Genomic DNA, 11,725 nt, shown 5'->3' with positions numbered 1-11,725 from the left:
TTAAATGACTCAAGATATAAGTTTGGTAAATTTACCCCACTGAGGCTATTATTTCCTGGAGAAATACAAATTTTGTTCTGGCCAGGGTATTATCCCTCCAAATCAAAGCAATACAGATTGACTTTGATAGAAGATTGTAACTCGATCAAAGTTACTATGCAATCTAAGTACCAGTATACTTCTTGGCTTGTGGCCATTTGGTATGGGAATGATTAAAAAAGGCTAATCATGAAATTTATAAAGACTATATTTTATTATTATGCAATGTGTAAAAAATTCCATCAATTTGATTGAATATATGATGTCTGTATCTACATAAATCGGAAAATTTTAATAATCTCAAATACTTATCATTCAATAACAGTAAATTAAACTACAGGTGAACAAGGTTTATTCAAAATTTACAGAAAGTCATGAAAATATAAATACATATTTTGTCATATTAAATTAGAAGTCTTTGTCATGTAATGAAATAAAGGAATGAAATGATCATGAAAATAAAAGAAATATTCACGTACAACATATAATCAAAATACCTCAATAATTATTACCTATCTTTTATAAAATGTATAATTATATTAAAATCACGTTAGACATTTATGGTCTTATTTTAAGACATAATCGCTGGCTCTAACAAATACAGCGACAATATAGCGAAGAATATAATTCTCAAATTACCGAAAAAAGTAGAAATATAGCTTTTATCAAATCTCTAAGAAGAGACAATTTTGTGTTATTTTCTTCTAATTATCACTAACAAATACGGAGTTTTTTCCATGAAATATTCTCAATCACAGTAAAAGATATCATTTTTTGTTTTATCTTGACGACAAATTCGTTAAAAAAGTAAGATAACTTCAACATATAGACGAAATTCAACAACTATAAAATATATTTATTTCAATCCGCTCTCAAAACATTACAAGCTCAACCGGATGTATTGTGATAATATGAAACTAAAATTATGTAAAACAAAACAGTGCTTAAACCTACGATAACAGAACACACAAGAAAAACCAACAAAGAAAAGTCACTAAATCTTTTTAAGATACGTCTATCTTAAGAAATAAAATCAAGTTACCCAAAATAAAGCCACACATGAAACATGTTTTCATTTAAAATGATACAGTTCAGATCTCTCCACATATACAACTTCATCACTTAAAGCACATCAAGCGACTTAAAGGAATACATAATTATTGTCAACATAAGTATTATTCGTGATATTGCTTAGGTACCTCCATAAAGGCCACGATGATGACAGTACTTAACTTTACAAAACAAATATGCTTCATAAACTGACAGTGAAAATGCTAAATTTTATTTAGAAAATATTATATTAACTACAAACAGTTCTAAAATCTAATTGTGATAAAAAAATATATATAGTCTAGATTACAGTTTTGCAACAAACTACCACAAAAGAATGAGTATTAATATCCATGTATCAGTAACAAGAAATAATAACAACTTTACAATAACGAATAAACATTTGTTATTTTTTATATACAAACATATATAACATTTATTGCCAAGCATTTTGCAAATTATTGCCAATCTGAATAAATATCACATCTATTCATTTATTATTTTTATTCAACGTTTCTATCAATTTCGTCAGCATCAAACGGGTCTTGTCATGTTTCCAATGTCTTTGTAATATTAAGATTTCTAATATCTATTAGTTATTTATCCGACGTGCAAATTTTAAAACTTTAAAATCATTGTCATCCGCCGAGCCAGTGCAATGTTTCTCATAATGTTTATGGTCTTTCATATCCCGGATTATTCTTGCCCTGAAATTGAAAGTGACCACCCACGTGTTACATTTGTATATTTCTTTTATTTCTACATTTACCTTCATTATTACATATTAACATTTTGAAAACTCAAACTGAATAAAAATAGATCTGCAAAAGACACTTTTTATAATGTCCTTGATTGTAAGTAATACTTATATCTTAAAGTTTGTTTGTTTGTTTGGGTTTTACGTCACACCGACCCAATATCTTATAGTAAACGTGTGATAGAAAGACTCGTTAATAAAGGAAACAACTCACTGAATCCGAACTTGCAATATTTTGTAGCTTCTGATGTAACTATTGTTGTACCATCAATATATTTGTTATAAAATTAGCTTATTATAAGCATCAATAGTTTTTTTAAATATCATTTTTATCTAAATAAATCATACCTGGATATCACTGAATGGTATATCTTTGTTGCTAGACTTGTTGGCCTTTTTGTAACACTGTAAATTAGCAAGTAAATAAAGGTTAATAAAATGTGGACAAATTAATGCATGACAAACAATTTTGAGTCTAACCAAATACATGTCATGAGGCATATCACTTTAAAGTGAGATTTGATTAATGGCCTGCGAATTGTATTACAACCCTCTTTCACAAACAAGAGACAGCAAAGCTCGACTAATTAATTGGACGCAGTAAATGAAGACAAAACTATAAAAAAATAGTTATGAATTATAAATATATTTTGTATCAGCATCAAGCACGCAACATATAAATGTTCCATACTTTTGCACCAAAGTACATAATATGCATGTACCGTCAATAAAAGTTTAACATACATTTCTATGCATTTAATGAAAAAGACAACTATTTGAAATGTAAAGTCAATCCCTTTATTAACAAAAACTATAAGAGCAAAAAGCATTCAAAGTTCTTAGAGTAAAACAAAACTTACAAAACTTGAACATAAGTAGAAAGTACTTACATAAAAGGCAACCGCTATGGCAACAATGCAAACGACAACAACAACCACAACAACAATGATGACTGTTGTTTTGTTATCATCATCATCATCGTCCATTGGTGTAGGTTCGGTTGTTGGTCCAGTTTGAAATTCTACAGTTGCTTCCGATGCAACGAACGTTTCACCATCAGCATCTACACTAAATTCGCCCTGACTTATCTGTTAAATAATGAAGCATAGCACATTTATTTAAAACATTCATCTACTTTTACGGGACTCCGAAAAACGTCCTATTGGAGCGACATGGGATCACAAGGAAACATGTGTACGAGTTGTTACTATACTTGTTTATCTATCTCGACACACTAATCGGATACGAGCAATATAACTGAATTCTAAACATTTATGTCTTATAAGATATAAATAAGCAATTGATATAGTATACATTGTCGTTTGAGATATGACTTTTGTCTGAATAATCATTGTATTTAAACGTAGACTATTGATACACTTAAATCTGGTGGGTTTCGTGTAACTGTGACATTCTTTATGTGTAATCCTTCTACGATAAAAAAAATAGAAATGTCTTTACAAGGGAACAGTCACAGACATTCCGAAGATTCTCTTTTGTCTACGAGAGACACTGAAAAACTGAAGACACTTATCGTTCGATTTAAGCTCTGAATGATGCCCTTTTTGTCATGTTGTGTAATATATATCACCCCGGAAGTTTCAATGTGACTTACTAGACTGCAAGAAAATAACATCAGTGAAATGACTTCACCACATGAACCTGACCGTCAGGCGAGGGTTATATTGCAAACAACCGTTTATATAGGTCATTTAATGATTTTTACTCATGTTCAAACATTAACATCAATTAATTCAATCAAATATGTATTTAGTTTTATTATTATACTTACCTCTGTCGTTAAAGCGTTTGTAATTGACACAACATCTGTAGTGCCTGAATTTGAACATTCAGTCGTATCACATTCTACTAGCTCGATTTCAGCAATGATACTTCCAGTTTTGAGCTAAAGGTGTGGAAATAAAACTTTTACTGCCTATATATAACTCTAATGTACGGTATGCTTAATGTCATTTGTGCCTTAAATATATTTGTATTTCTCAAAAGCTTTTTATTTTAAGTGTCCCGTTTCGTAAAAAGTCTCAATTGCCATTTACTTGTACTATGTTTTAATTTTTCTTTGTTTCTTTTCTTTTCTTTAATTGTCATAAGCCCAGTAAAAGTGATTATTTGGAACGAAAGTTTCTTATTCAGCGCTACATTCTTCCAGATATAAGCATCTAACATGCTTGAAAACTATTATTTAAAGTTTTGTCTTTTCATAAGAAGAGTAAATTAATTTGTTTTCAAGGCAAATTGTGCTTTTAACAAAAATGTTGTTAGTGGTATTGTTGTTGCATTTTTTAGCTGTGTGTTTTAATTTCATTATCAGCCATTTAAACCAAACGCAGATATAAACAATTATATGACGTCTAAATTTAGAAGACGGTTATGGTGCAAACAGTATTCTGTAATGACACGAAATACCTTCTTTCCCTTCTTTAGAAAGGGCGAACACGATTTAATAACGCTTTAACAATGGTTTAAGAGCATGTAAGATGCTTGTTACAGAGAGAAAATAGGGATGACTGTGAAATTGTGTCATATATGTAAAAAAATGTTAACAAAGAACATGTAGTATCTTGACTTCCATACAATTACTTACTCACCATTATTGTTCTACAACATGTTTGTATTGCCAAAAAGCAACACAGTTAAACGATGGTTAACGTAAAAGCTAAATGAGTAACTTTTTGGAACCTATACCAGAACACCAAAATCAAAAGCTTTTGCAAAACAAAAGTAAAACCATTCTTGAAGCATAATGGGCCGTCAAATATACCGCATACTGTATATCATTTCGCACAATAGCGATATTTAATCCGAATTAGAGATTTCAGTTACATTTTAGTCTTAGATCTGTAACAAAACAAACAATTAAAAACATGACAAAAGAGGAAAGGAATATATACTGATACGATATGTAACTAGAAGAGGTTTTATCACAAAAACATATGTCTCCCAAAATGTTTGGTATGGTACTGATCACTCCTGTGAATTTTAGGCATAATCCCGCCAGCAGGTTGACCTTTAAAGCAGACAAGATTTTTCTATTTATAGCTCTGGTGCCCATTTGATGCAGCCAAGCAGATCGTGTCGGCGATATGCACAACTACGGATGGTACTGATCACTCCTGTGGAGTTTCATTGAAATCCAGCCAGCAGTTTTACCTGTGAAAGCCGGACAAGATTTTTCTATTTATTGCTCTGGCAGCCATCTTGTGCAGCGGAGCAAAATGTGCTGGCGATATGCATGACTAGGGATAGTACTGATCACTCCTGTGAAGTTTCATTGAAATACGGCCAGCAGTTTGACATGTTAAAGACGGACACAATTTTTCTGTTTATAGCTCTGGTGGCCATTTTGTGCAGCAGACCGGAGCGTGCCGGCGATATGCACAATTAGGGATAGTACTGATCACTCCTGTGAAGTTTCATTGAAATCCGCCCAGCAGTTAAACCTGTGAAAGCCTGACAAGCTGAATGCTACGGACAGACGACGAAGGCAAAAACTATATCTCTCCAAAAAGTTTGAGAGACATAATTATGTGTTTATTCTTTACTGTTTTATAATTAATTCTGAATAAATCGTCAACGATACATACCGTTACTTTGTTAACTATCACCGCGTATTTGTCCTCTATCTTTTTTTTAACGTTTCTGAAATAAATAAACAAGGAAACATGGTAATGCCACGAAACCAGGTTTTCAATTATCACCATTGTTTGGTTGACATTGAAATATAAATACAAGCAGCCTAGCTACAATATAACTTTATGTATTGAAACAGTCACAAGGACCACTTGGAGCTCAAAAGCAATCCAAATTAAGGCTTTCAAATACGGTAGGAATAATTTACAAGTTTAATTAAAATATCGTCCTTAATCTAGTTATAGACCTGAAACCAATTTTCCCTTTTAGTAACAGTTGCATTTTCTTGACCTTAATGAATACAAAAGATCTTCACATAAGCTTTTTGTACACCAAGTTTCTTGAAATATCTCATTCCAAACTTTAGTTATTGACCGGAAATCAATTTTCTATAAGTAACAGTGACCTAGACACTAGGGGGTTCAAAAGCAAGCCAAAGCAAAACATTAACATAAGATTTTTATACACAATTTATTATTAAAATATCTCACTCCAAACTCTAGTTACTGACCGGAAATCGATTTTCTGTTTACGTTGATCCTAGGGGATTCAAAAGCAATCCCAAGCATTATATAATAATATAATAATTACATAAGGTTTCTAAACACAAATTTTATTAATGAAATATCTCATTCCAAACTCAAGTTATTATCTGATTTTCTAATTTTAGTTACAGTGACTTTTATCATGACCCAGGAGACCTAAGAGCAATCATTAGCAAGGCATTTTCATGACCTTGCTTTACCCCAAGTCTCATTGAAATATCTCATTTATTACTCTAATTATTGACCGGAAACTGATGTCCTATTTTTAGTAACAATAACCTTAACCCTAGAGGCCCAAGAGCTATCCAGAGCAAGGTCTTTAAATAAGTTTGTTATACACCAAGTTTAATTGAAATATCTCATTCCTTCCTCTTGTTATTGACTAGAAAACGTTTGCTATTTTTAGTAACAGTGACATTGACCTTGACTGTACGAGACCCCAAAACAAGCAGATGAGCTTACAGGTGTGCATCAAGCTAGAAGGTGTTCGTTCAATAACTGTACTGACGTTTAGTTAAATGTAGTAAAATGCATTAGATTACGTATAATATATAACATAAAAAAAAAGGTTCATAATAAGGTCAAATTATACTAAATCAGAAAACTCTGACAATATGCTCCAAGGCACTAAATGATAAAGCTTCTGTTAAAGTTTTGTCAAAATCCTTTGAGAAATGTTGGAGGAGTTGCGAACAAAAGAAATTGTTCACTATATACATTTGTACTCGTATATTCATTCTATATAATAGAAAATCTCAAAGGCCATAATAACATCACAAATTATCGAATCACAAATCTCTGACAGTATGTGCCAGGGCACTTGATGACAAAGCTTCTGAAAAAGTTTCGACAAAATCCCTTGAAAAATAAAGGAGTTGCACATAGAAGAAATTGCTTATGACCGAAAACCGATTTTCGCCTCCGATGTACCTAATCTAATAACCAGTAATATTCCTTCGGAAAACCTAGTTAAAATACTAACATATTAACTCACACTCTATTTAAATTGAGTTTAAAAGATTTTACTCGATCATTCACAACCTTTGTTGGTATAAAGAGATAAGTTTTGTCATACAGTACAAATAATAAAGCATTTTCTATTGCCTCATGTATCAAAAACCATTAAGCATGGACGAATTATAAAAGCATGCTAAAAAGTCATGTGAGACAATACTTTGATGTATGAGCAGCATAGGTGATATTAACAACAAATATTCGCAAAATTTTTAACTGTTTTAATAGTTGTTGTTAACAAATTGTCACACAAACTATATTTACCTCTTAAGTGAATTAAATGACTGTAAAAAACTGAATATATATTGAAATAAATAACATTACGATTTCAATGCATCCTGTTGACGTTGATTCAGTTGATTTAAGTTTTTCACTTTAGATAGCACCGCCTTGATGTTTGCACGTTTAGCCTTCTTTTCGTTCTGAACGGACGCTTCAAACGAGACAATAATTGTGATATCTTTTAAACAGCAATAAAGTGAAATATAACAACAACAAATGAATGAAAACTAAAAGAATGTTGTAATTTCGTTTTTAAAGACGGTTAAACAAGTGTCGAAAAAGGTCACAAAAACATCTGGATCAAGTACTTTTGGTCATATCGGACAAGTTTATTTAGACTAGATGATCCAGACAACACACTTCGGATCGGATAAATCGGACAAAGCTCTTCTCGGACAAGTTACTTTGACCAGATAGTTCGGATAAGATACTTTGGACCAGATGATTTGGACAAAATACTTTGGACAGATAGTACGTCTGACCAGGTGACTTGGACAGGATAGTTTGGACAAGATAATTCGGACCAAATACTTTGGACCAGATGATTCAGACAAGATAATTCATACCAGATAATTTCGATACAATACTTTGGAACAGAGAATTCGGACCATATACTTTGCTCAGATAAATATTATAGTAATACTTTTACGTGTAGCACACAGTAATAACAAATATTCGGTCAACTAAATTAAATATAAAATTCTTAAACTGTTAAAAGTCGGCGACAAACCCCGTAGAAGAGTTACTCTATGCAAACTAAATAACATGGAATTTATAAAATTGATCATATATTTACTGCAGTCAATAGTGTCTAGTGTTTTGCCAGTTTGAACTCTACCGACCTCAGTACCATCTGTCGGGTCTAAGCACTGGCACTTGTTGCCACGACAAGCTGCCAAGTATGTTTGAGATTCACTGCATTTGATCTGCCGACTATTTTCTGGAACGTTTCCATTCTATAAAAAAGAATAAAATATTGACTCATCTGGTGAAGTGAAAGTAAATTGCTATTGATAAGTATCTTAATAAAACACAAAATGGAATTTAAAATCAAAATACCAAATAATAATAATAGGCCAGGTTACTTGTAGAAAAAGCTAATCACTTTCAGTTTTCAAAGTTCAATCTGTTAAGATTTAATACTTTAAAAAGGTTACACAAGGCTAGAAATGTATAAAATGCAAAAGACTTTCAGGAACAAGTTAAACAATGTCTTTTCCATCTAAAATGATAAATATTAACAACAATAACAAAACAACAACAACAACAACATAGTTTTATTTTCATGCGAAGGAGGAACGTGCATAAAAAATACCATTGTTATCTCTAGCAATAGATGTTAAATCAAGAGAATAGCAATAGTGTTAAATCAAGAGAATGGCAATAGATGTGAAATCAAGAGAATAGCAATAGTGTTAAATCAAGAGAATAGCAAAAGATGGTAAATCAAGAGAAGAGCAATAGATGTTAAATCAAGAGAATAGCAATAGATGTTTAATCAAAAGAATAGCAATAGATGTTAAATCAAGAGAATAGCAATAGTGTTAAATCAACAGAATAGCAAAATATGGTAAATCAAGAGAATAGCAATAGTGTTAAATCAAGAGAATAACAATAGATGTTAAATCAAGAGAATAGCAATAGATATTAAATCAAGAGAATAGCAATAGTTTTAAATCAAGAGAATGGCAATAGTTTTAAATCAAGAGAATAGCAATAGTGTTAAATCAAGAGAATAGCAATAGATGTTAAATCAAGAGAATAGCAATAGTGTTAAATCAAGAGAATAGCAATAGATGGTAAATCAAGAGAATAGCAATAGTGTGAAATCAAGAGAATAGCAATAGATGGTAAATCAAGAGAATAGCAATAGATGTTAAGTCAAGAGAATAGCAATAGATGTTATGTCAAGAGAATAGCAATAGATTGTAAGTCAAAAGAATAGCAATAGATGTTAAATAATTTGCATCAAAGTAGCAAAATGCAAACACGGTAGTTTTTTTAACTTCCACACACAACAACACTAATTGTTTTTTAAGCCAAAATACAACAGATGAAAAAAGATGGTTCAAGTAATTAGCCAATGAGTAGCTTTATGGATACAATAAAAATACACAAAAACCAAAAAGCTTTTGAGAAATAAATATAAAAGCACTTCTGACGCACAATGGGCCTTTAAACACATTAAAAATCAACATAAACGTACATTTCGCAAAGCTTGTAATTTTTCCTCTAGCATAGCGTTGTGTTTCTCTTTTTCGCAATTTCCATGTACTGAAACGGAAAATAATTATAAACTTTTAGTTCAATACTAATAAATATATCATGTTTAATAGCCAGTTTTATGTAATAAAGTTGGTAAATTGTTCAATTTACTTAGATGACATATAGCACTTTCACCTTCTCAAAAGTATTATCAGATTATATTTTAAAAAAAACTAAATGTAAAAAAAACACCTTACATACGTACACTGCAGTTTAAGTACTGCTCTCCCATTTGCGATATATTCCACACCGCATTTATTTGCTTTGAAAAGGGAGTTTCTTTGAATTTGTTTTGAATAAACTTGTATTGATATAAATAATTGCAACACTTTCTGCTTCATGTCCTTATATCTATAAAAGGAAACAGCTTTGTATTATAAGAATAAATTCTAAACCAACTCACATGCACTGCAGTTTACTACTTTCCCGTTTGCGAAATATTCCTCCCTGCATGTACATTTATTTATGCGACAAACTGCCTTCGGAAATCCTTTGCATTTGTTAACACAAAGATTTTCCGTTTTACATGTCTGCTTTCCTTGCGAAGATGTACATCTTTTACCTGAAGAAAATACAACACCATCAAAACAAAATGCTAATATTAAACATTTATCATGCCGCCGATTTCACGGCTAAGTCGTAATTAGTTGACACAAAAACGAGTATATAATCAAGACAGGGAAAAATGCAAATAAATATCGAAAGATATAATACGGATCAGGTAAAGGTAGTTGGTAAGCAACAGAAGAAGAGACACCTGGTTGAATGTGACATTATAAAGATAAACATGTAGAAGATAGTGTGGTAGGCTTAACCACAATAAATAGACACATGTTTATAAATAGTTGCTGTATTAGTTAAAAAGACAAAATGGGAACCTTAAAAACTTCCTAAAAGGGCAAAACTTAAAATTCGGAAGGTTCGGTGTCCTCTTGCAGTGATCATGGAAGCTTTGTTGTAATACATGCCATTCCATGAAAAGCGGCGTAAGGTTTCATTGAGATATTAGGCAAAAGTATCTTCTGAAGTTTTCACCCTGTCAAAAGATATCCTAAGAATTATTTTTATTATTCAAAGTTTGAAAATATATGACATATTAACTTACATGATTTACAAACATTTTGGTCATCTACTTTTTCATCATTATTAGCACGTTGATTTTCTCTGTCAGCTCCTAATTCACAATTGTTACAAATGTCTCCATCGTTCGCACAGAAAACAGCTGCCTGATTCCCTTCGCATACTGAAAAAATATATTGTTTAATAATTATATTGTCAACTGCTTGAAAATGATTCAATTCTTCACTTAGATAATAAAACAAAATCACGTGTTGTTACTTTGGCTTTTAGTTTTTTTTATTTCCGTTGTACAATATATGTTTAAGAAACACTGTCACAGTTTTTATTTAACATTCCTACTAGACATCAAACAGATAAGCCGTGTCACGACAAAACCAACATAATGGGTTTGCGACCAGCATGGATCCAGACAAGCCTGCGCATCCGCGCAGTCTGATCAGGATCCATGCTGTTCCCTTACAAACCCTATTACAAGTAGAGAAACTGATAGCGAACAGCATGGATCCTGACCAGACTGCGCGGATGCGCAGGCTGGTCTGGATCCATGCTGGTCGCAAACCCACTATGTTGGTTTTGTCGTGACACGGCTCATTTATCATCTTCAGTGGATTATATACACCTGTTAATTGAAGCATAAGTAGCAGCGAGTTTTTATTTATGTTCCTCAATGAATCGTTATAGTTTATTGTAAATACTTGATTTCGAAAATAATTGTTTTTCCTAAGCAGAATCACACATACCAATTTAGGAATCTGTATCAAAGCGTATGTAATAAATCAAACGTTACAAAATCTTAAGTAAGATGTACCAAAAAAAAAGGAAAGAACAATAATTGATGTTTTTGTTACTTACCTATCTGTTTAGTTCTGTTAGGTTTGACATTGTTCCCGTCTGTGAAAAGAAAAACAAACAAAGGTACTGTAGTTGATTTTCAGTTAGAAGGGGGAAGAGATAAGTATTATTCATCAAATGATAACAATTCAATATCTAATAACCAAACAAATCACATTAAATCTATAGTGAATAACTTGGAAAAAACACA

General features: G+C 31.7%; 1 protein-coding gene across 1 annotated transcript in view; it reads right to left on the bottom strand.

Annotated features, from left to right (window-relative positions):
- Window positions 1-231: 231 nt before the first annotated feature.
- The window catches only part of LOC132735390 (uncharacterized), a 66,813-nt gene continuing 55,319 nt past the window's right edge, over window positions 232-11,725 (bottom strand). The window contains exons 48-58 of the mRNA XM_060722330.1: window positions 11,536-11,574; window positions 10,709-10,846; window positions 10,007-10,165; window positions 9,545-9,612; window positions 8,135-8,294; window positions 7,381-7,489; window positions 5,452-5,506; window positions 3,639-3,752; window positions 2,737-2,934; window positions 2,195-2,251; window positions 232-1,796 (exon numbers count right to left, since the gene is read on the bottom strand). Of these exons, the coding sequence (XP_060578313.1) occupies window positions 1,764-1,796; window positions 2,195-2,251; window positions 2,737-2,934; window positions 3,639-3,752; window positions 5,452-5,506; window positions 7,381-7,489; window positions 8,135-8,294; window positions 9,545-9,612; window positions 10,007-10,165; window positions 10,709-10,846; window positions 11,536-11,574 (1,130 nt within the window). The 3' untranslated portion in view covers window positions 232-1,763. The remainder of the gene's footprint in view (window positions 1,797-2,194; window positions 2,252-2,736; window positions 2,935-3,638; window positions 3,753-5,451; window positions 5,507-7,380; window positions 7,490-8,134; window positions 8,295-9,544; window positions 9,613-10,006; window positions 10,166-10,708; window positions 10,847-11,535; window positions 11,575-11,725) is intronic.

The sequence above is a fragment of the Ruditapes philippinarum genome, unplaced genomic scaffold (genome assembly GCF_026571515.1).
Source record: "Ruditapes philippinarum isolate M1 unplaced genomic scaffold, ASM2657151v2 ctg1485_1_1_1_1, whole genome shotgun sequence".
NCBI lineage: Eukaryota > Metazoa > Mollusca > Bivalvia > Venerida > Veneridae > Ruditapes > Ruditapes philippinarum.
Note: the sequence above shows the minus strand (reverse complement) of the source record. Positions and strands in the feature narration are given on the sequence as shown.